This window comes from Vanellus vanellus (assembly GCF_965231255.1).
Source record: "Vanellus vanellus genome assembly, chromosome: 6".
Taxonomy (NCBI): Eukaryota; Metazoa; Chordata; class Aves; order Charadriiformes; family Charadriidae; genus Vanellus; species Vanellus vanellus.
In genome coordinates, this window is record NC_138911.1 from 26,518,379 (window position 1) to 26,543,166 (window position 24,788).

Sequence of the window (24,788 nt, forward strand, 5' to 3'; positions counted from 1 at the left end):
GTAGCATATTTAAAATTGTTATTGCCAGTCTGGTGTTATTGGCATGTGTGTGAAGATTTGCATGAAGAAACTAAATGCAGTCCCAAAGACAAAATGTTTTAGGGTTGGTTTTTGATCAATCAAATAGATTGTACATTAACTGGGGGACCTCCTGAAAGAAGGAATAAGATGTTAGAGCTTGATCAGAATATACGAGGCCAGGTAAGCTGTAAGGAGTAATGACTCTTGTTCCCAGTGGCGTGAGTTCAGGTGGGAACTTTTGATGCCTACTTTGTGTTGGGAATGTGTATCCGAGACCTGTGGACAACTGGTTTTCCTAAGAAAGCCAAAGCAAGCAAACATCACTTTTATTCCTCAGTTTGGATTGCAGCTTTTTGGCATTTGTAAGAAATCTGGAGTCAGTTGGATGCGCGTCCGGGAAGACTTGACATGTCTTGCTGCATCAGCGTTGAGTTCTTTAATCTGGGCTCTCACCTGAGGACAAGTCCTTTGAACCCCGGGACTGAGAGCCGCTTGAGGCGCAGGCAGTGAGGGGGGTCAGCACCTGCAAAAGCTGCTGGCGTTGAGCAAGTGGCAGAACTCCTGCCGTCCTGCTGCTGGGCAGCCCTGCCGCGAGATGCTGGCTTTGCCGCTCCGTGTCTCGCCCCGCGTTGTCACGCTTGCGGCGTATTTCATTGCAAGCGCTTCTGTACAGCGCTCCTGCTCGAAGCTCTGTCTTACAGGGTGAGGTTTCTTGGACCAGAGCTCCTGTGCAGCTGCAGACAGTTTTAGTGCCTCCTCTTGCACTGACCTCTCTACAGTAGTGGAGTAAAGGCGGCTTTAATTTCACAGGCTCTTCGTTCTCCCTGTGACCTCTTCTCTGCTACTGAAGGTGTTTTTAAACAAAGCCGCTGGAGCAACGGTCCTAAAGTTGCAAAGTAAAATGTTGCTTTTTAGGAATCCCTGCTCGTTAAACTCACCCATGCAAGCGGATTCCAGTAGCAAGTCCAACCTCCCAAAGAAAAAGCGGAGAAGACAAGGTGAGAGACAGGTTTGTGTCGCCCTGTGTGGCATCTTCAGAAAGAAGGTGAGGGAAAAGTGCTTTGGAAAGGGAGAAAGTTTGCAGGTAAAAGAGGCCAAACAAAAAGCTGTGGAAAACACAGAGCAGTGCTGTGACTTCTTTGGAAGTGGAAGCAGCCAAGGTAGATGGAGGAGAAAACTGGTGAGGAGGGCAACACAAGCATCCTGCATTACATAAGTTTTTCTTTAAAATGCCCGTCACATGATAGGCACTACATTACTAATAGAAAAGACGAGGGAGATTGAGAGCAAGGAGGGCAGAAAGCAGAGGCGAAGGGGCACCTCTGTAAATTTTGACTTGGCGTCTGGAATCGCATTTACAATGTGGGTTTTTAGAGGTCTCGCAGTGTGGGCTTCGGACTTCAGCTAGAGTCGGGGAAGGTGGTGCTAGCACCGGCGTTTTTCCTCCCTCCATCCCAAACTCTGCACGTAATTGCCAGAACCCGCGTTTCTGCCGAGAGGCGGTCAGGCTTCGCAGTCGTGCTGCCTGGGCATTGCTGTGCTGGTGGGAGCGGGATAGCTGACATCCCTGGGAGCTGCTGTTCAAAGGCCTCCCTCCTCTCTCCGCAAGGCAAGGAGGCACCACTCCAGCGTTTCAGACTCAGAACAGTCTCTCCGCAGTCAGAAGGTAAAAGCATTATACATATAATTTAAGCTTTAAGCTGTAGAAACTGGCAGCCTCCAGAGAGAGATCAGTAATGCATACTGCAGAAGAGCGTTTCAGTGCAGTCCCTCGGTCACGGACAGCCATCAATAAGGGGCCCATCAGAAGGGTATCGTAAGCAAAGTCGTCCAATTTGAGCACTCTCTGATAAATGGCTTCGTTTCTCTGCCCCTTTTCTTTTCTCCTCCTTAGGCTTTGGCTTTCCAGCAAGGCTAGTTTTACTTTGACTGCAGTGACTCGTCCCGGAGGAGGGACTGCCCTTCCGAAATAAGCGTCGGCGTCGAGCCCTGCTGGGGCCGGCACACCCGGTGATTCTGCCGCTGTCAGCTGTGGGCTGGATTTTGCCGCTGGAAGCTTGACCGCGGGTACTGGGGGTGATCTGTGAGGATGGAGTGGTCAAAGTGCATGGGAGGTGACGTGGGGGATTATCTCATGCGACAGCTCTAGAATTGCTTTAATTAGCTACTCCTGAGAGGCGGTGGTGCTCCCGCCTTGCGCAGCGGGGAGCCGATGCGCTGAGCATCCCTCGCTGGTGCCCGAGCCAGGTGAGCCCTGCGTGCTGGGGAGCGCTGGCTCCAGGCTCCTGAGTGCAGATCGGGGTGCCGTGGGCACGCGGCTCCCGTGGCTCCCCGCAAACGTCCTTTCAGAGTGGTTCAGAGTGTTGAAGGCCGGTAATTGGAGATGGTGTTGGGCAGGGACATCAGCTGTTTCCAGGCTGATAACCAACGTGAAATATTGCCCGGTACATTCCTTTTCAGTACAATGAAGCTTTATTTTGAAAATGTATCATATAAACTGTATCATAATATGCTGAGTGGAGTTAAATGTGGTCCTTCAACTGCAGACTCAACCAGCTGACCGGACTAAGCGTACATAACATCTTCCTTGAAAGATGTTGTAAGTTTGGCTGGGATTACCTTTCCACTCCTAGCATGTTCTGCTTTACACCTTTCATTTGGATAAACCTTGACTTCTTCATGTCTGTGTATATTGGGGTTTTGCTGTTGGGTTTTGGTTCTGTTTTTTTTTTTTTCCTGTTTCTTTTTTTCTGAGGCTGCTGGACCAGTACTTCAAGTGGTCTGCTGCTTTCTTTAAATTGGAGACCTTTTGCTTGGAAAGGCTAATGCAAATGTGAAATATGCCACAGTCTGCAGAGTCCAGTCCTTTTATCCCTTCAGAGGAAATTAATGAAAACACTTGGAAACTGACTGAAAGAAAAATCAGTACTGATGATACATGAACGTAATTTTGTGAAGAATAAAATACATTCTGAAGTTGTCATGTGTATGCACCTAAGGGTGCAGATTATCTTTTTTGAGCTCAAAGGAGACCGTTCAGCTCTTGAAGAATGGAAACTTTTAAATTACGGAATTTCTCTGCCCTCTGTGACTGGGAAGAGAACTTTCTTAGGCATGGTATGTGTGTAAGTTGCTTTGTTCCTTGAGACATTTTTCCTAAATCATGTAGTGAAGGACCGCTGGATGGGTGCAATGGTACCTGACCCTCAGTGCAGAATCCCACCAGCTAACACTTCATCGCACTTGCAAAGACAGTGCCTCCAGAAAGGTGATCCACCTACTGCATCACCTGGATGTATTGAGAGCTAGCACCAACTAAATCAGATGCTCGCATATCCTCTTTAGGTTGGATGGACTTTGCTGGTGGTTGGTTGGGTTGTTTTTTTTTTTTTTTTTTTAACTAGGTCTCATTCTGTAATTCAGTGTTGAAACGTTTCTTTTGAGTTCTCTTGGAGTAGTTGGTGAACTTTTCTTGTCCCTCACTGACTGGCATACGCAAAGTCATTGTGATGTGCTGCTGCTTTTTGGACTGGAATTGAATGAGTTCTTGGGCTCTTTCTTCCGCTAATGAGTGTTTTAGAAATGTCTGTAGTGTAGTGGACCAGGAATTTCTGTTCAATCCAATACCTCTATGTAGAACACGCACTTAAGGAGTGGGGGTTGAAGGAGTGGACCAGAAGTGCTTGGCCTCCGCTGGAAATCTTTTTGTAGTTAGCTGCGTTAGGATATACAGGGTCTGAACATCCCTCTCTCTGTATGGAAGGGAATGTGCAGATCAAATGGTGGCAGTTGTGAATTCAGCACACGGATATCTGATTTCTTGGCAGATCTGACACTGGGAGTATCTGGACTGCTGCCTGCCCCAAGGAAAAGGGGGTCGGTGTGACCCATGCTCAGCCAGTTCTCATCCAAGTGGTGTAACGTGAGCCCCTAACCTGTAGACAGATTTACCAGCCCTGAATAATGTCTGTTGTGCTGTGCGATCTTATCTCCCTAATGGCCTGCAAGAGGGTACAAATGAGGAGAAATAAATATGGCTCTTGCTTTTGCTTCCTCTGCATTTTGTGGAACAGTTGATTTGTTCTCGTTCTGCCTGGTGTGTTCATTAGTGCTTTTAAAGGACCGAGCGAGTTTGTTAGAATTTTAGGAACAAATAAAAACGATTTGCTCCTACCTTCTTGTTTCCCCGCCCCCAAATATTCTTTCCCTTTTTGCTGAACGAGTAAAAATAAAGCTGCTTGCCATGTCATGAAGCCCAAGTAGAGTCAGACCACTGTAAGCACCATAGAGGAACCGTCATGTAACATCCTTCAACAGAAATGAACAGGCACCAACTGGACAAATGGTAAAAAAGCAGGATTTCATCTTTATTTTGCATCTGTACCCATAGGTCCCTATTGAATGGGGATTCCCCTGCAGCTGAGCCTGCTTGCCTGGAGGTGTTGTTGGTGCTGCAGAGGCTTTACAATTTGACAATTGATTCCTGAAGCTTTTGAGTTGGGTGGTGGGAAGGGACATTGCTCAATAACCGAGTGCCTACTGGAAGTCCAGAGGTCTCTAGGAGCGGTGGGGGTTTCTCATCTGCCTTTGGGGTATAAAGAGCTTTGAGTTGTGATTTGTAAGTAATATCGTCTGCTCAAGGAACTTGCTGTCATGTGGCTGTATCAAGGGTGAAACGGTATTCTGTGGTTCATGCTTTTTACATGACAGAATTTAAGGGCACTCTTGCAAAAATCACCAGTGTATATAAAGGCAGACCAGCGCTCGGTTGTCACCGTTGAGCGCGCTGTTGGCTTTGTGCAGGAAAAGGGTGCTCTGGTGAAATGCACTCAGTGAGATGGACTTTCTGACTTAGTGGGGCAGTTTAAATTTTGTGCGTAGTTTGGCCATGCCTTACAGATGTATGTGGAAGCCTGTCTGTCCCATTAGTCCATCCCCTCTTAACACCACTAAACGTGCACCAGTGGAAGAAAAGGAGTAGTGCAGGTAATCTTTTTAGAAGGAAAAAATAAAAAAAAAGAGAAAGCTGGAACTTCTAGAAAAGTGTTGAGTGAAAGGCCGTCTTGTTAAAAGATGGATGTGCTCTCCAGAGGGGCTAATTTAGACAGTAAGGAAATATATGTGGAGCTGATTGCTGGCTGGGTGCCAGTCACTGAAGGGCACCGGAGGCTGAAATGCCAGGCAGCGCTGGTAGTGCTGGCACTTCAGCCCATGACGGTTGGGTTGCATGAATTATCTCTCTGCCTTCCAGCTAATTTTATCCTGTTGATTTTTCATGAATCATTTCCCATCTCTGTGGGTTAGAAATTAAAGTGGAAGTTTGCTAGCCAGAATAGCCACATCTGCTATTTAGAAAGTAGTGTCTGGGGTTTGCTTCCTGCCCACCCCCACGCCTTCCCTTCCCTTTCCCTTTTTACCTCCGTCGATGTTCAAATACGTGAATCACTGGTGTCGCTCACCCACAGAAATTTTTAGGCTGGCCAGCACGCACCATGCAGAGGTCTACTGGACGTGCGCGTGAGCTTGCGGTGGGCGGCCGGGCAACATTGGCGGCAGGGTTGGCGGGCGCTGAGTGCTATGTGGCAGGGTCCCAGGCACACGGCGAGGCTGGCAGGACCTGACCAGGGCGTTTCGAGTTTCCTGCGTGTGCCTTATAAAACATTAAAGGCACTCCCGTGTCTTTTCCCTCCCCCGGCAGAGCAGAATAGCAGGAGCGCCGCGGTGGCCCAGCCTGCTGCGTGCCTACCAAGCGCTTCCACACTCCGACCTTTTTATCTGTCCATGGATGAGAGTAAAAGGTCATTTGGGCAGTAAATTCACATCTCTGCTTTCTATAAAAACATCTGTGGGATGAAAAACTTAACTTTTCCAGACGCGGACATAGCTTCCCTTTGTTGAGTTGCGTGTGCTTGATTGCCACCAAGGCTGCCCTGTGGGCCAGCAGCAAGGAGAGGATAAGTTGATTATCCAAAAGTTGAGCCCTATAAGTAGGGATCGAGGGACCCACACAGGAGTTGCGTAGCGTGGGTACTGTGGGTAAGCAAAGTGTTGCTGGTGGCTGCGCTTAGGAAAAAGCACATTCCCTTGAAACAAAGTGAGCACTAGATAAACAAGAGAAGGTCTCAAGCTTGCTGATGTTCATTTTTAATCAGTCTTGGTAGATCACAACAAATCCAGGAGACTGGCCAAGTGGATGGCCTAGGAAATGATAGGTTGGTAGCATGAGGCCAATCCTGGGTGAACATAAAGTAATTTATGCTTGAAACTTAATGTTATGGAAAGGGTCTTGTACTTCTCAAACAGGTCTGATTTTGCTCTTTGAGAAGCTTACCATTGGTTTAAAGAAAGGTCGGTAGACGTGGTGTACTTAGGTATATAAGGCAGTTAACTCAGTGCATGAGAACCCAATTAATATCTAATGCCAAAGAATATCAATAAAATACAAGTGGCTTAGGAAGTGAAGGTAGTGATTGATAGAGAGTCAGCATCCAATAAATAAACTGAAGTGGCAGTATAAACAGTAAGGAGGATGAAGGATACTCTAAGCTAAAGGACAGTATTAGCACACTAATAAATCAACCATTTGTGTATGAACTTTAAGATGAATGTAGAAGATGGTTTTTCAGCCTCAAAAGATCAAGGCTTTGGCGTTGCTGCCTTAGATGAGGGGAGCAAATAATCCAGCTATTTTAAGCCAGAGCTTGATCGTTTTACAGAAGAGTCTCTGCAACATGATATGTGGAGACTGCGTTTTCAAAGAAGTAGACTCGATGACCCTTCCCTTCAAATGAGGGGAAGGGAGGAGCCAGTTCTGCCTGACACTTACTCAGTGATGCGGAAGAAAGCATGACTCGCCACTGGCGAAATGTGTAGATGAAACAAGTTCGGTGAATTGTAGCTATTGATAGGGGAAGGACGGAGTAATGCAGTTTGTATGGTAAATGGACCCATTGAAACAAAATAATTTTCATGCAAACAAGTGGAGAGTTACGAACCTGGAAAGGCATGTCCTGAACGTGATCTGCAAAGGGGAGGCTGTGTCCTGAGCAGTCCCGTGTGAGAACGTGGGGGTCGGAATGGGCAGGTGGCTTTGGGGAACTTTCTGTGCCAGGTCCTAGCTGGAAAAGATGACTGTGATTTTGGACATGCGAACGAGGAGGTAATGGATGAGGGTGACAAGGTAGTTTTATGTCTGTAACCCTTATATTTACTTCAGACTCAGTCTTAAATCAGAGTGGCTTTCTGGTGCCAGCATCTTGAAATAATGTAGAGAAAATCAGAAGAGTTACACAGAATAATGATGAAAATTGTTGGAAAACTGAGAAGATACTACATGGGTACATATCCAGGGCTCTGCTATGTATGTGTATTTACTCAGTGCTTACCACTGTTGCTATCTAAGCACCTTTCAGTAGTGCCTTAAGGAACAAGGCTAACGTCTGCCACTTGGTTGTACTCTTATTCTGTCGTTGGGGAGAAAAATGGTGGTGGAATAGCATCTTGATTTAGTACTGAGGTTTTGTGCCTGTTTTTTTTAACCTTATTAATGTAGGTATATATTTATGTTGAAGAAGCCAAAGGCAAAGAAATGCAACTGGCGGTCCTGACCAAAGATGGTGAGGTTTGTTACAGCCATTAACCTGGGAAGTTATTCTATCCATTTGTTCAAAGCAGCGTTCCCACATGCTGGGTATTTCAGCCTTTCCCACTGAGTTGCAGAGGCTTTGAAAGAAATGCTGACTGGTGCCCAGAACTAGAGAGATTCACGAATAGCTTGTCCATGGTGGGGATTTACAGTTGAAATGGACTTCTGATGAAGTGTTGGCTACTCTTCCCCTTGCTAGGCTCAGATGAAAATTTTGTCCTGTTTGTAGGCTAAAGGTACAGGGCATGTGACGTACAGGGCATCAACCAGGTTGACCTAATTCTGCTTAAATACACCTTAAACTGTGAGTCTGTGAGATCGATGCAGGGGGCCGAATACAGCAAAAAATGAGAAGTTTCCAGTTTAAGGGAATTATTTTTAATGTATTTTAAAAATAAAAGTAATTTAAATATTCTTTCAGTTGAAGTGAGTAGCTGCCTTGGCTCTGTGGCATGCTGGACTGTTTCAGGGGCTTTTAGACTGCGTGGGAGCTTTACATTGTCAGCATCCTGCTGTGGTGAGTCCTTACTCGACACTCAACCTAGAGAAGTTGCACCAAATAATATCCAGTTTGCAAAGGCTTGTGCTGATCCACGATGCTACCTTCCTACTCTTAGATCAACAAAGGACAAATGATCTGAACTCGCCATAATACAGAACTTTGCGTCAAGTCCTCTAAAGTTGGCAGCATTTTCTACCTTGACTAGAAGCCACCATAAGACAAACTGAAGACTAGTTCAGGCATTATTTCAGAGGTTCTTTTCTTTCTTCCCCCTCTGAAATGTGTCCATTCTGAAGTAGATCCTGGCAGGTTTTGATGATGTGTTTTGCCATTGAACCGTATAAAAGTGACAGTGTGAATGCATCTGGCATCTGCTGGTAATGACAGGAGGAGTTCCAGGTTGGCAAATGGGAATTTCCCTGTCCCCAGCCTGTCTGCATTCTGGATGACCCTGGGAACTTGATGTTGTTGCATCCTGATGCCGTTTGTCATGTCAGTTGCTGGTTTTGAGCAAGTCATTGAAACCACTGGGAACTCTCAGCCCTCCCTTCTGCAAAACGGGTTTAAGTCTCGTGGTTTTGAAGCTTGCTCTCCAAGCTTCTTCAGAAAGCTGCAGCAAAACTGGTGGTGCTCCAGGTATCCTTTCTTGTTGTTCTGACCTTCCTCCGTGTTATGAGAATTCAAAACTCAAAGAAAATGTTTCATACTTCTCTTCTGGTGAATTTATGGCTACCGACTGTAGTGGAGTAACTGGCAGTGACGACAAGTGCTAGTCGCAGCCCATGCTGCTCATCGTCCATGCCCTATAATTTTCACTAATTCAGTTTGATTTTGTGACTGCCCCAGCTTGTCTCCAGCTGCACAGGCTTCATTCAGCACTGTTCTGTGGCTGTTGAGGAAGAGCCCTGGCCTTGCATCAAGCTGGGAGGCAGGTCATCAGGTCTTGCCCTGCCACCAGCCTTCACCGTGCCAGGACCCTGCTCTTGCTGCACTGCTGGATGGAGGACAGCTTTACCCACAGGAACATCGTACTTCGTGGGGTCAAGTTAAGCCGGTGTTGTGGCAACTGTTAAGGCAAGAGCGGTTTTCCCACCGGAGCATGAATTTAGTGTCTGTCTGTGGACAGTGGTCCTCCTCTGAGCAAAGTGGTTCTCCCTCTGATTTTGTGGGATCTCTGTGTTTGCACTGGCTGTGAGCATGAGCTGCGTAGCCAGCTGGTACTGCATAAAGTGACCTGAAATGGTTCACACAGCCGAGGACCTTGGTAAGTGAATTCACCTCGGGGAAAGCAGTCAGCCTGGGTCTTTTGTGGCCTTTTGGGGGGAGCTTGGAGCCTTGAATGCTGTGCTTTATTCCCCCTTCTCCGTCATCAGTAGCTGACTGTTCTGGATTACTATTTCTGGTAATAATATGCAACTGTAGAAAAAGCATATGAATTCAAGTCCATCTTTCACCATGGGCCTGCACTTTAAAACTAAAATGTGGTACAAGCTACGCAAGATCTTTCTTAAAAGAAGAGGGGATGACCTCCAGAAGGCTGGCAGTGAGAAACTGAGTGAAGGAGCTGTGTGCCGAGGAGGAGATGGATTCCTATACGGCTGTTTCACATGCAAGAATGTCCCAATCTGGGAAATGTGCCAGTAAAATGTAAAATTAAAGCTGTGTTTTGGAGGCTGATCCACACAGATAAGAGTCTGTGGCTGTTAACTAATAACTACAAGAGGGGCAGTGATAAAAGCGGCATACTTGAGGACAGGAATTCACAGGTTTGTTCATGCTTAACCCCATTTTGGACGTTTTTTCCCCTGCATTAGAGATTAACAGCTCAGGTGTTCCTGTGTTTTCTACTTCCCTGATTGTGAGCACCATGGTAAAGCCACTGGAGATCTTAATGTACGCTGTGCAGAAATGGGACGGGACCTTGCCTGCTTTGTAAAGAAAAAGGGAGAGGTTATGTGGCGCTGCCTGTGAACCCAGGGATACCTCTTGGTATTTGCAGCAGCCACACTGGGCCTGCCAAGGGGCGTTGTGCTTCATACCACCACTGCCTTTGCTGCCCAAAAGACTTGCTGTTGTGTGCAAACCGCACCTGGATCTTCACAGCATCCCTCTTGCCAGGGGATTGTCCTCTCTAAGATGCTGCTAGGACTTTGCTGTAGGCTGTGTGCATGCTGACCTTGGGAGGATTCGCTGTCCTGATGGCCACAGGGACACACACATGGGCCGCTGAGTACCCCTTGGGAATACCTTCAGCAGCAGCCAAGGAGCCTGCTCTGCTTATGCTTACAGGTTGCTTTTCTGCAGTACCTGAAATCTTCAGAGGGACTTCATATATAGGTGTTAGAACCAATACAACTATAAAATTGCCTTAAAAGAATTAAGCAGGGGGAGTGAAAAGTACAGAATGTGAAGTGGAATCTTGTAGTTGTGGAATACAAAAGGGGGAGGAGACAGAGCAGGAAAGGGAAACTAGTGGGCAGTAAAATTAAGAAAAATTAAAAGCAGCTTTACATACATCAGAAGCTAAAAGCCTTCTAAAAGCACGGTCATCTACTGATGCCTGAAACTGGATATATGTCAAATGTTTCTTTCCTGTAGCTGGCAGAAAAGCTAGATGATGCTACCAGCTACAGCAGCAGGGTAATGCTTTCTGTTGTAGCAGTAGCTTGGGAAATCACCAAACAGCAGCTACTATGGCAGTACACTTTTAAGTTTGCTGTTCTGGCTGACTTGCATCCAGGGATTTTAAAAAGGCTGACTGAGCAGCGTCCTCTGGGCCATAGATGCTAATTTTAAAATAAAAAATACTTGTAATGAGTTAGACTGAAAAAAATGTTGTGTGTTAGTCGTAAACAAGTAAGCTAAAATCAAGTCTAATCTGGGCATATTAGACTAGCTGCTGTCTGATGTTGGCTTCCAGAAAAATAATGTAATAGCTGATAGGGATTTGATTGTTCTTGATCAAAGGGATATTCATTGTAATAATCTGTGCAGACTTTTAGAAAATAGGTCTTTTCTACCATGATGTAATTTTCTGATATTGTCATAGTTCTGCTTGATGAAAGTGTTGGCGTGTCTTGCATCTTGAATGCACTGAAGTTGTGCCACAGGTCACTGGAAGAAGCAGCTAGAATGATTTAAGGTGTTGTACTCTGAATAAACGAAAACTTGACTAAATGAAAGGCTGCAATGTGTCAAGGGAAGGAGAGCCATTGCTGATTGAGTGTATTTCTAGTAGTGTCAGCTGGGAATCGTGGCTTTTAGCTTGATGCTAATCAACCCGTCTGTTGGTGCCCTGGAAATAATCATGAAGTTCATTTTGGTGACGTTTGTGGACAACATGAAGCCTTGGCGAGTCGTGAGTCATGAGAAGGAGGCAAGTTGGTGGAGTTGTAATCACATGTGTGCTGGGCGAGACAGCAAGGAGTCGCATGAATGTCTTAAAACCAGGCGCCCGGTCGCGGGGTGGGTAGGAGGGCTGGGGAGGTGTCTGGTGGCGTGGGAGCTGTTGCAGGAGCTTGGGCTCTTACGGTGACACGGCGGTTCGCCGAGCACAGAAACGCCAGCTGGGCACAGCGGCCAGAAAGTAAATGTGGTACTTGGACGCAAACGTGGAAAACCTGAGCAGGGGCTGGGAGGGTGTTATCTGGGTGCAAGGTGCTGCTCCCAACAGCGCAGGAGTGCTGCGGCCGGTGCTGCCCAGGAATGCTGCTGATAAGTAGTTGGAGGGAGTTCAGGGAGGACCATGAGAGGGGAGGCCATGTAAAATGTGCTGTGCAGTAAAATGAGGAGCTCGGTGTGTAATAAACCAGATTTCTTCCCCCACCCGCCCTTGTTGGAGGTATGCTGTAGTTTAACCAGGAGGTCGCTGAAGGGAGAGCAGTGGCCCGCCTGGTGCAGGTTGGACTGGGCCATCACAGGGTCTCTCTGGCTCCGCAATGGAGGAGGCTCCGCGAGGGACAAGTGGGAAAGGAAAAGCCAGTGTCTCTTCAGACACAGATGTCTGTAATCTCTTTCTACTGAAGCCTTGGACATTGTCGGCACGTAAACTCCAGGTGCCCTGTCCACCAGGCCTCCCACACCGGGTGGGTTTCCTGACCAAGAGCCTCTGCCCCACTGGCAGCATCTGCCTCTCCTGCACCAGCACGGGCCCCACAGCTCACCAGCTCTGGGGCAGCACCTGACTCTTCTTGGTTTTTAACATTTCCCCCCTCCCCCAGCTGCTGCTTTTTTCCTCCTGAGCTGTTTTACTGCAGGCTTTTCAGGAAAGACCTTTTCTCCTCCTCCTCTGGGAAGGGCAGGTAGCCCCTGCCTGCAGCACCGGCTGGTGCACAGGGTCAGGGCTGGAGAGCTTCCCTCTCCCTCCGGAGAATGCTGACCAGGTGCTCAGTCTGCCGAAGTAGAGGCCCACCCTTGCCCTTAATATCGCTTTCTTACTGACTGGCTGTGGTAATTCTGAAAGAAAATGCATCTTGTTTTGGGCCTCTTGTGGAGGCTTAAAAGTAGCTGGGTTTGCATGTATCTAGTTGTACTTACATTGAGGCTTTGCTTTCAGAGCACTATATGAATATTAACTGGTGCTTCCTTGATACGGGCTCAATAAAGGTCTTTCAAGCTGCACATCGGCATGTGAAAAGTTGGGCTGGAAAAATTAATCATTTGTCCCCTGGCACGAAGAGGAGCCACAGAGGCGGGGAATAGTGTTCCTTCTGGCTGGAAACAGGGCACAAGTGCGGACCAGGCTTCCGTGGTGCTCAGTCCTGCACAAGCACATGTGGAATAAGAAAATTCATGTTTTCAGAGGTTTGTAGCCTCAGAACACAAGTTTTGGGATGTCCAGAGCCAAGTTGCAATGGGGACAGGCTTTTCCACTTGCTCCCTTGACAGGAGGGGTCTGATCGGCTGCTGAGTCCCCTCTGTTGGGTGCTGCATGTGTGCAGCGTGACAGAACGTGCCGTCGGGCAGCAGACATCAAAGGGGGGGTCACAGGAGACTTTGCAGGGAGCAGTTGTGAAGTCTGTCTGATCTGGTGTGGTGCCCGAGAGCAGCCAGTTTGTGTGCCTTGGAGGAAGTCTTAAGAGAAATGCAGTGAAGAGATGAGCAGCACTCAAGCTGGGATGCTCTGAAGCTTAGTGGCCCTTTCAAAAATCTTACTATTAATTAAACCAATTTTGAATGATCGTCACTCACCATATCAATATTTTCTCTTCAGCACTCTCCCATGATGGGAGGATGAGTGAAGTATTACCGTTTTGGAGCTTGCTGTCTTTAGACATCATTAAGTGGTTCCCGGCTCTTGCATTGACCTGAGGGAGAAACGCTTTCACTAGAGTGGCTTGTGTGCCAGAAGGGTGTTGGTAGCTCAGCTCCGGTCATCACAAGGGACAGGAAGATAAGACAGCATGACTTGTGCAGTTTTGGTGGAGTCCGGCAGGGTGCTGTAGGCACTTACCTGTTTGTCAGAGTTGTCCAGAGCACAGGGAAAGCTCCATCTGCAGGGGTGTAATATACCACATTCTGTTCCCAAACAGAGACTGGCATAGATTATATTTGTAGGTCCTGGTTCATGCCACCGCCTGCATTCCTCTTTCTTGGCATTCTGCTCCCAAAGCCTTGCTCTGAGGTAGTGGTGTTTCGCATTTCCGTAACGCATCCCACCCATCAGTCTTAAATTCCATGCACAATGTTTTTTTGTGGGCGCTGTGGAGCATACTTTGGATTCCTTGTGCCTCAGGTTGCTCCATGGTGTCTCAAGCTCTTCACCTGCCCTGCGACTGAAATGCTCTTTCCTCCCCAGCGCGGGAAGGGGTTTCCACCTACACACACGTGTAGGTGCCTTGGCGCGTGATGGCAGCTCTTGGTGCCAGGAGGGAGCCTGCTCTGCTGGCTGCGTCCTGGCCTGGGGGAGGAAGGCTCTGGTTCCTGGGTGAGGAAAGTTGTGATTTTCCTGGCCGCTCATTTTTCTCCTCTTTTCCTTCATTCTTTTTCAGAACATGAGTGAAAACTTGAAGGACTGTTTGATCCAGACCCAGGCTTCCTTAGGGGAGATGGTGACGATAAAAACCGAGGCCTGCTCTCCACGCCGGGACCAGGAGTATGGACAGCCTTGGTATGCAGCTGAGCTTTGGTCCGATGTACTCCAACCCCCTTCTTTCCACATCTCCCCCAGCTTAAAGTTGGTCTTGAGGGATATACTTGAACTTCTCCAAGTTATTAAAACCCTCCCTTGCGAGGTCTGCATTGAGGGATGTGGCAGGGACGGTCACCCACTCGTGTGATATGGCACATGTCTGCTGTGTATGCTGGTTCGCAGCAGTCCTTGCGGTGCTGGCATGTGTTGCGGGCGATACCTTTGAGCAGCACGCTTCCCGGGCTGTAGCAGAGCAGCGCTGCCTCTCTGCTGGTGGGAGCCCCCTCAGCCATTCCCTTGCCCCTGGTGATGGACGTGCCAGGCACGTGCCATGCATGGAGGTGCTCTAGCTGAAGCCACTACCTGCTGTAGGCTTTAGCCTGAAGCCATCTCGGGTATGAGGTTTTGGCAGCTTGGGTGGCAAGTTGAACCATGTCTCTGCTGCACGTATAGGGACTAAGAGAGTCGGTGAGGCCCTGTTGCCTCTGCCTCTCTCTGTGCACAGTCCCAACATCTTGGTAGGTTAATGTCATCTTCTGTTGTTCCCTCCCCAGCTCTGGCAGGCCTGATCCGCAGTCCATGGAGGTGGAGCCCAAGAAACTGAAAGGGAAACGGGATTTGATCATGACCAAGAGCTTTCAGCAAGTGGATTTCTGGTGTAAGTGTCTTGTGAGCGAGTGGAAAAGCAACTCCACTGCTTGTATAGACTTCGATCTTTCCTAGTAGGCACCGTGATGGTTTGGATCAGGAAGCAGGGAAGAAAAAAGCCAGGGACAAATCTGCATGCCTTCCTGAAAAGACCAGCACATTTGCTAGGGAAGCTGTTGCGCAAAATCAGCTTGTCCATCGTGGGGCTATGCAGCTGTAGGGAGGTAGGGGGAAAGCGTGCTGGAAGCATGAAAATGCGCACGGGAGAACCCCAAGAGTCTGCAAAACCCAAAGGCCTGAATTCAGAAACTGCAAAGGGAGGAGTTTCCCATATTCTGGGAAAGAAAACAGTCACCAGTTATGTTGGCGTACCTAGAAAATATCAAATTGTAGGCCTGAGTCCTTGCCTGGCCACAGGGCAAGTGCCTGGGGATGCTTTCTCCCAAGCCCGGAATGAAGGCTGTATGATGATGGTATTTGTTTTCAGGGGTTTTGTTTTAGTTCCCTTCTGGTGCATGGGGAAATCAACCCTTGAGTACTGCTAATTGATGACGTGCAAAGAGCTCCCAACCTCTGTCTCTGCAGGCTGTGACAAGGCGCGTAGCTGTCAATGGTGAATCTCTGTAGGGTACCAGGGCCCAAGCAAGCACAGACGTTGGTTGGGCAGGTGTGGGTTGGGGCTGAACCCGTCTGGAGAGATGTGTGGCAAAAACAAGTGAGCAACCAGTGAAGCGTCTGCACGCGTGGAGGCCAGGCTTTGGGGAAGGGGCTAGGACAGACCAGTGGAAGGATGGGGAGCTGGGGCATGCTGTCCTGAGCACTGTGTGTCCTACGAGCTGCGTGAGCCCGTACGGGCATCATGTCTGCCTAACCTAACCCCTGCTCCCCTCGCACCCGCAGTCTGTGAGTCCTGCCAGGAGTACTTCGTGGATGAGTGCCCGAACCACGGCCCCCCAGTGTTCGTGTCAGACACCCCAGTGCCCGTTGGCATCCCGGACCGGGCAGCGCTGACCATCCCGCCTGGAATGGAGGTGGTGAAAGAGCCCAATGGGGAAAATGACGTGCGCTGTATGAACGAGGTGATCCCCAAAGGTCACATCTTCGGGCCGTATGAGGGACAGATCTCTAGCCAGGACAAGTCTGCAGGATTCTTCTCATGGCTGGTGAGTGACATGTCTCCCTAACGAAGTGACATCCCAACCATGCAGCTCAGAGCTGGGGGACTCACAGGCCTGTGGAGCCAGACCTTAGCCATCTTTCTCCTTTTCTGAAGATCTTCCACTGACCCACATGGGCAGTGGGCAGACATCAACCCACCATAATTATTAATGACTTAAGATAAGATGCCATGGCACCTGAGTTCACTTCACAGCTGTGGGAAGCAGAGCTTGCCTCTCCTCTCCCTCTTGCCATGTTTTTCAATCTCCACTCAACCTCAAGGGCTCCTCCAGTACCTTTCTCTGCTCTGGTGATCATTTTGAGTATAGAGGAAAGATTGTATCTAGAGATTGCAGACCTCTCTCACGGGCCTCCAGCACGCCCTCCCAGTCCGCTTGAACAGAGCAGGTGGTCTAAGGGGCCAGGAAAGAGGAGATTCAGTCCATCAGGAACAGATCTACATGCAGACTCCAGCACCAAAACCAGTATTTTTTTTCCCCTAGTACTACAGGCCTTGGTTAGCCTACGACATGGAAATGTCACTGGATCGGCGGATATTATGTATTACGAGAAATGAGATGTGGAAATTGAGTTTTAGTTGGGGAAAAAAATTTAAGAGCTGCTGATATGAAATGCTGGTCACACTTTTCTGTCTGCAAAATAAATGTGTGTCTTGAACCTGCCCTGAAAGGGAAGTTAATTTTTTATATCTCAGGACTGTTAACAGTTTTGTCAGGTGGATCCATAGTTCTGTGTTACAGGTATTTGTACTTAGGAAAATGCCTCTTGGTTCAGAGCCTCCACACGAATATCCAGGGCAGCAGTCTGTACTACTAGGAGAGCCGAGATTCATGTTGTAAAGTTTCATGTTCTGACTTGAGGCTGGAACTGAAGCAGTGATTTGAGAGTCTTAGACTTTCTCCTGTCTGGACCAGCTAGTTGACATGCTTCACCCGTTCTCTTGTTCTGCAGATTGTTGATAAGAACAACCGCTACAAATCCATTGATGGGACAGATGAAACCAAAGCAAACTGGATGAGGTGAGTCCAGTTCTCTTTTGCTTTCACTTTTGGGGCTCTGTATTCCAGAGAGAGGCCATCAAACACTCCTCGTTGTTTTGTGTGACAGAAAAACAAACCCAAATGCCACAGCCCCTTCTGTAAAGGGTGTGCTTGTGCTTTTTCAGTATTTACTGTGATGAGAATCCTTTGGAGTCAGATTCAGTGAAAGGGACTAAAACAAGGATATGTGTATGGAGGATGGCTATTTTCTGGAACGAGGACAAATGATAAAGATGATCCTTTTTATCCACTCTTACAAACACTGACAGGTCTCACTCCATTTTTTCTTTTTTTATTATGTTCAAATATTTGCAAAATGCTTTGCATTATCCCCAAGTTAACATTTAATTCTGTTTGGGGGTTTTTGTCCTTTCCCATTTGACAGACATTGAAAGAGGTGCCTTTCTTTGTTTTTGTTTTTTCTGGGTTTCACTTGAAACAATTGGATGTGGTGGCTGTCATTGGTAGTGTCAGCATTACTGTGTTAGGAGAAATGTGGAGTGAGTTGCTGCAGCTCTGAATGCAGAAGCGATTCGTGCGGTTGCGCTCCCTCTGCCGGCCCCAGGACTCAACAGAGCAGAACCCAAATGCCAGTCAGTTTAACTGCAGCAGTAAGGGAACATGCTTAACCATGATGCAGTGCTTCAAGTATTGGCATATATCTGCAAAATGTAGGTCACAGTTGCAGCCTTCTGAGGCGGAGGCAAAGCACTGAAGTGCCTCATGCCTGTGGTGCGTCACCGGAATGGGACTTTGTCGCATACTGTGGCTCATCCCACATTAGGACCAATCCTGCTTTCAGGGGTGAATTTTGGAAGCAGTTGTTGTCAAGAAGGCATTTCATACAAGAGTAAAGCAGTGTGGGAATTGACTGGCTTGTTGGCCCGGACGTCTAGGATTTTCAGTTGTCACTCAGTAAGGGAAGAGAGAGTGTGAAGTACAAGTAGATGCAAGACTGACCTAGCTGGTCAAAGCTGGTTGTACCGCTTTTTGAGTCTTCATGTGGATAGCAGCTGTTCTGACACTTACGTTCATAAAGTTCAGCAAAGGATCTAATTTTTCTGTAAGAATTCCAGCTGTTACGCTTGTTCACTAGTGGATGAGAGAAAATGCTAGACCTGGGCTGAGCCTGAAGCTGTCACTCCAAAAAGAAGCAGTGGTACAGTAGACAGATAGGTAGGGGAACATATATCTTTGAGTAAAGAATGCAATGTTCAAAAATCAGAGTGAGATTTTGCTGCTTAGATCTGGATCTTTATGTGATCTGGATGACAGTGAAGCTGGGGGAAAACACAGTCTCGGAAAGCAAAAATCCTATGATGAACTCTTCTTCCTAGTGACATGAACGTAAGCCTGATGTCTGGCTTTAAATGGGCACTACTTATGGTCCCAGCAACAAAGAACAGAGTGTTCTTGCCGAAACTTGGATTTGCCATTGTTAAGACTCCAGATGAGTGCGGTCTGGGCCATTCCATACAGCCTTGAAAGGCAAGGAGGTTACGATTTTGTGGAAAGGGGATGTTTGCAGCTCTGCCGGGGAAGGGTGTGTGAAAGGACCTGTGCAGGCTATGCCAGTCTTACTGATCTTTCTGGTTTTACTCTTGAAAATTGCTTCTAATAGCAGTATTATGTAGAGTTTGACTGACAGTTCAAGTGGAGATAGTAGTCCTCAAAATGCCTTGGGTTTGCTTGTTAGCAGCTTCCAAACAGAGGTACACTTGGTATACTGTGCTAGGACATTAGCTGTCATGGAGATTACCCACAGAAACCGTACTTCCAGGACGCTGTAGACAGCGCTCTTTTTGTTTTTCAGATGGTGCTCTTTGCCATCACTCACAGATGGAGTGCTTTGCAAAGCAGATCTCCTCACCCTCTGGGTAGGTGGGTATGGCATGGGGAGGGCAGCTTGGGCTGACTCCTCTCTCTTCTTGTAGATCTGGCTATTGTTTTTGTTGTTTGACTACCACATCTGAGTCCATTTTCATGTTGCCAGTAAGGAAAGTGTGTACACTGCAGCACTTGCTGGTTTAATTTCAGGTGGCTGTTTACCCAGGGCAGTGAATGACAGGGAGGAAGGAGTATGAAGTGTAGCGAATGGCATGGCAATGGTAACATCCTCTTGCCTTTTCCCTCTGCGGTCAGTTAGTTGAGACAAACTCCTGATGCTTGGGAGCATGTTCTCCTAACCTGGCCACTGGCACAAGAATGATGCACCCTTCGTCCTTGTGCAGAGTAAAGTGTTGTTGTTTCCAGTCCTTCGTGAAACTCCACGGCTTTGACCTGCGGGGGTGTGTGCAAATCTCTTCCTCTGTTTTTATTTTCCTGGGGGCTCAGGGTGACCGATTACCATGGATTGCAGCAAATCTCAAGCGAAACTGCTGCTCTCTCAGACACAAACCGTAAACTGCTGCTGGTGGGAGTTCTTGGGGCTTCTGAGGGATTGTGCAGAACCAGCTGTTGTTCCTGGTTACTTCTGAAGAATTTCTGTTATTCAGTTGTTGGGGACCATTTTAGAAAAAATGGATCTGAACAAAACGTGAAAGTAATTCAGAAAGTCCAGGAAACATCCCTCTATGTGCGTATCGCTTGGCCCATACTGAAATGTAGGGTGGGGAGTATCAGCAAACTGGTGGTGGCTAACTGAATTATTGAAGTGCCTCATGTGTAAGGGTTTCCAGGTTAGTTTTGGCATTTATAGTCTCTATCCTGTCTTGCATGTGAGTACCTGAGTTCTCAGGCTTTTGGCACAGTTCAAATTCATACTTCACAGCCCACATGAAAAGGCTGGTGCAAGACTTCCTCACTTCTTTCTCCTTTGCTTTCCTTTCTGCCCCCTTTCCCCTTTAAATATAGTAACAAAGATGTCATGGGGAGCAAGACTGTTCTGTAAGCCTTCCTGTGTATCCTTAAAATGGAGATGTCTGCGATTTAGTCTTTATACAATAACAGAGCTTGGAAGGGAGCTCTGGTCAGGCACTCCAGCGGCCTGCTCAAAGCGGGACCAACTTAGATCAGTAGATCTTTTAAGTAGTGAGCTGCTGTTTCAACTTTACAGGACCTCTTAAAAATAAAAAGTTAAAAAGGTCGGGTTTACCATGTCTGCCCATGTGTTCAGGCAGAGTAAAAGTCACCAGCCTATGTACAAGTCATTTTGCTGAACTTAATAAACTGGTCTCTGTTATCTTGCGGCAAGTGGAGCAAACGTTCTTATGCATTACAGACTGAAAATTATGCATAGCGAAGCTCTGAAGTGGTTATGTGCTTGCTACTTAGAGGCCAAGAAAAGTGGAGTCAGTTGATATCTTTGTGAGGTGATCATTAAGTGCCCACTGTTCACATGGTTTACAACATCACATGTGTTTTTTAAAGAAATAGCTGTGTACAGCCTTGCACTTTCAGACTGACCTGGGCTGAGGTGAGAGTTTGCAGCCCCACAGCTGGGGCTCCTCTGGAGCGTGCTAAAACCCACACCGCATCCCCAGAGAGGTACTTCCAAATATCAGTGACTGCTCTTAGGGACATCCTGCATGCTAGAGGAAACGCACGAGGGGAAAAAGGTCTCTCTGACAGTAATACTGTCTGCATTTTTATAAGGAGGAGGTTAATGTGCCTGCTGGGAGCCTAACATTAATTGAATTCGTGATTAAAACTCATTACTTTTTGCATGGTGAGTTTGCTGTTGGAATACTTAAGTTATCTTAAGTAGTTTTGACCCAAGTCATGCTGGAGCAAATGAGGGGAAACCCTGAAATCTGAATATCCAGGTCTGCCACAGGTTGTCCTAAATACATTTAATGGGATACCCTGTCTGGGAAGAGCAAAAAGGGGCTGTAATTCCCCATTGGTGCAGCTCTTACTAGTTAAAGCAGCCGGGAGTTCAGCAGGGTAGAGGGGGCACAGGTTTCCTGACCCTACCAGCAGCTCTGAGCAGCTCTGGAGAGGCTTCTGTTCTGCAAGCTTGCCTCTACCCAGGGCACCTTGCAAAATGCTGTTACTCCTTGTCACCTGAGCAGCTTGTCAGTGGAGGTTTGTTTCCACCACGTGGAGGCACTGATGATACTGTGCAGTCATGGGTACCTGTGGAGAATATACATGAAGCGCAGTTTTACTGAATGCAATAAAAATCAAACCATAAATGTTCCCTTGCTCGATGCTCCACATAGCCTTTTCCCTCCTTCCAGTGTTTAGCTGGGAGAACTACTTTTTCCTTTTAAGTTTGGGATTTTTTTTTCCTTGAGGTCAGTGTAGCAAGTGCTTTGCTGGCTCTCCGTCATTTCATTACCATCTTCCCTAAACGCTCCTTCTATCCCTCCATAAATGAAGCTCCAGCAAAACAGTATATCAAGGATGCATTTACGTTTGCCCCAGTGAAACGCGTCTGTGCACTTAGCTCCCAGCTCTCCCTGTATGTGGCCTGAATTTGAGCAGCATTTCCTACTGGTTTTCCAGCTTTAACCAAGGTTAACAACTCCTGATGCTTACCTCAATGGAGGGCAGCAGTGTCAGTGAGATTCATTAAACAGCAGTGTAACAGCACCAAGGAGAAACTAGGATGACATTTGACAAGGGTCACTCTGCCTTTTTGTAGGTTTTTCTTAGTCTGTAGCCCACGAGCACCTATGACAGGAGTGCATCCCAGACCACCTCTCTTCTGCTGGGCCACGGCAGTGCTCAAAGGCACCCACCTCTGAGGAGGTGGTAGCAGGGCCATCACGAATGTGGGACAAGTGGGGAAACTACTGAGGCCTTTGCTTATACCAACTTTTCAGAAAGTATTTTGTGGTGGCTAAAGTCTGCCTGCGAGAGATAGGATATATAGCCAAGGTGTTAGGATTAAATGTAAGTTTTTGAAAGAGAAGGGTCTGAGCTATCCTGGCCAGAGTTTATTCCCCTAACATTGCAAAGAGGCTAACAATAAGTCCCAAATTAAATGAAATCAAAGATGCTATTACTAGTAGATATCTACTGGTAGATACCTAGATAAGCAGAAGGAAAACTAACACATGGGGGAGCCAGTAGGTTTTCCCTCTTATGATGTGACTTTAGAGTTACAGTTGTTAGGTGTCCTAACCATTAAGATGTCTTATTTCTTGTACGTTACATCTTAATATCCTTTTTAAATATTAATTTTCTAGGTTTGTAGTGACAACTTTTTGGAGTCATTTATATTAACACTGAAGTCTTCTACCTCAGAGGAATGTTGCTTTCTCCACCATTATTCCATACTGATAGAGATTTCTATCTGAGAACTTCCTTTTAAAATATTAAGAACCGTATGACATAAACATCAAAAATTTCGACCTCTTTCAAAAAAGTCCCCAGCATCCTTGCTTTTACTTGTATGTAAAAGATGTCTTTCTAACATGTGGCACTAGAGTAACCATTTTGGCATTTTACTTGCTCTGCTGTAATTCAAGTCAAGGCACACACTAAGTTTTCACAACAGTGCTGCTCCTCTGTGGCCTTCTGATCTCTTCAGTGCTGTTCTGCATGCTTACATGCAGGTGTCCATTGCCCAGGCTGTGGATTTTTCCTGGTCCACAATCCCACCTTGTTTATGTGCAGAACGGCATGTTCACGCAGTCTGTTTTCTCCTTCCCTATTGAAGAGATCTGCCATCTCCTCCCCCACCCCCAATAAAAAGCCATATTTAGGACTAGCGTTTTGTTTATTTTTAAAGCTTCCTTTGACTGTGGCTGGAAAAATTTACCCCCACCCCATTTGGAGAGAACTGCTTGTTCTCAGGATGGCTGCCTCTTCTTCTCAATGGGCCAAGGCTACAAGTTATTCATTTGAAGCACCAGAAACTGGGTGCAGGCTCCTGTCAGCAGCAGTGACAGCAAAGCCTAGCCAGGAAAAGCAAGTGGGTGGCCTCATTCCTTTTGAGAACAATAGGAAACGCCAACCATTTCTGGGTAAAACAAGAGCTTGTTCTGAAGCAAGCTCTGGATGTGCAGTACCCCTGCTGCTGAAGAAAACTTTTCCTTAGGAAAAGCAAGTTGCAGAAATTGCCTGTGAGTCTACTTGAAATTTCCCTTCCTTGAAAAACATCCAGTTTGGTGTAGCCTCTGCATGACATCCTGCAAGATTTAACAGAAAGGGTGGTGTAAAAGTTTCCGTTGCATGTTGCGCCAGGCAGGTTTCAGGCCTCCAAATTTCCTCAAGAACCTATTTTCGAGCAATGTCATGTTAGATGCTAATTCGTCAGTTTGATTGCGAGTTCTCACGCTTTTTTCTGTGCACAAGCTGCAGCAAGTGATATGAAGGTGTACTGAAATTCTCATACGTAAGTCAGGGCATCAGACAAAGTGTAAATTTTCATTTTAACTGTAAAGCTGAGAAGGCTCCTTCACACTAGTGTCGCTTGGTGTTTTTTTTCTTAAGCTTGAAAATTGCCTCTTAAAAACAAAACGGCTGCCTTTTCCTGGTGCGATTGAGGAAAACTGAGAGGTTGTTGCGGGTGGGGGGAGCTGGATCCCACCGAACTCCTCTGCCCCAGTGCCGCACCGGCCAAATGGTTGGATGCAGGGGGATGCTTTGCGCTGATTTCCTTTTACCCAATTGTGCTTTGTGGGATGTTCAACCCAAGGAACATGGCTGAACGAAAGAGGAAGCCCAAGTTTTCCAAGGAAGAACTGGACATTCTGGTCACTGAGGTGACCCGAAATGAAGCTATGCTGTTTGGGAGGGAGACAATGCGTCTATCCCATGCTGACAGGGACAAGATCTGGGAAGGCATAGCCAGGCAGATCACATCAGTCAGCCAGGTCCCCAGGTCTGTAAAAGACATTAAACACAGATGGGACGACATGAAGAGAAGGACCAAGGACAAACTGGCATTCATGCAGAGGTCCCTCTCCAGCCCCGGCAGCACGGGGCGGCCCTCGGCCATCGTCCTGACCGCCCACGAGAGAGCCATCGAGTCGACGCTGCATTCGTCACGCCAGATGCACGGCTTCCGGAGAGCGGATCTGGACGTGGTTGACAGCCCGTCAACAAGCTGTAAGTATCATTGCCTTAACACCTCTTTGTCTTATGCTTGCATATCTCAGTTTGACACCAGAAGAGCGTTGTATGTTTTGTGAGATGCTGGGTTGCCTGTCAAGCCAGATCCTAATGCCGTGTTTGGTTTCAAGACAGCCTGCTCTGGTGATCGTGGGGTGTTGAGCTGGATTGAGGGAAAACTGTTTGCAAGTTAAGATCATCTTCTTTATCTGTTTATCTAGTCCTTTTCCATACTGTCTTCTACCGGTAGACATTGTTCAGATTCCACTTTCTTAATGGGTCGTAAATCTGAGCTAATCGTACAAGCAAGGGAGTATCTGTAGTTGAAGTGCAACTACCTCTGGTCTGTGAAAAAGTGTTTGTAAAGGCTTAGGAGTTCTTCATCTTACACATACCCCAATAAAACAGCAATGTTGTCAAGCTGAGAATTGTGTGCCAGTCACTAATGGATCACTGCATGGTAACCATCTTCCAGGAGGGCTGTTGGGGGGGGACTCAGTGATCACTGGTATTTATGCTCTGAGGCCAGGCCACAAATGATTTCTTACCAGTGGTCTGAAGGCTCAGCTTTCAGGCTCTGTTGTGAAAAAGGTAGATGATGATGACTCCCTTCTTCAC

The 24,788-nt window shown here is 47.2% G+C and overlaps 1 protein-coding gene across 1 annotated transcript in view; it reads left to right on the plus strand.

The window, feature by feature from the left end:
* The window catches only part of PRDM11 (PR/SET domain 11), a gene marked incomplete at its 3' end in the record, with an annotated part of 42,787 nt that overhangs the window by 2,860 nt on the left and 15,139 nt on the right, over positions 1-24,788 (plus strand). The window contains exons 2-5 of the mRNA XM_082484971.1: positions 14,159-14,277; positions 14,853-14,956; positions 15,847-16,109; positions 17,077-17,144. Of these exons, the coding sequence (XP_082341097.1) occupies positions 14,162-14,277; positions 14,853-14,956; positions 15,847-16,109; positions 17,077-17,144 (551 nt within the window). The 5' untranslated portion in view covers positions 14,159-14,161. The remainder of the gene's footprint in view (positions 1-14,158; positions 14,278-14,852; positions 14,957-15,846; positions 16,110-17,076; positions 17,145-24,788) is intronic.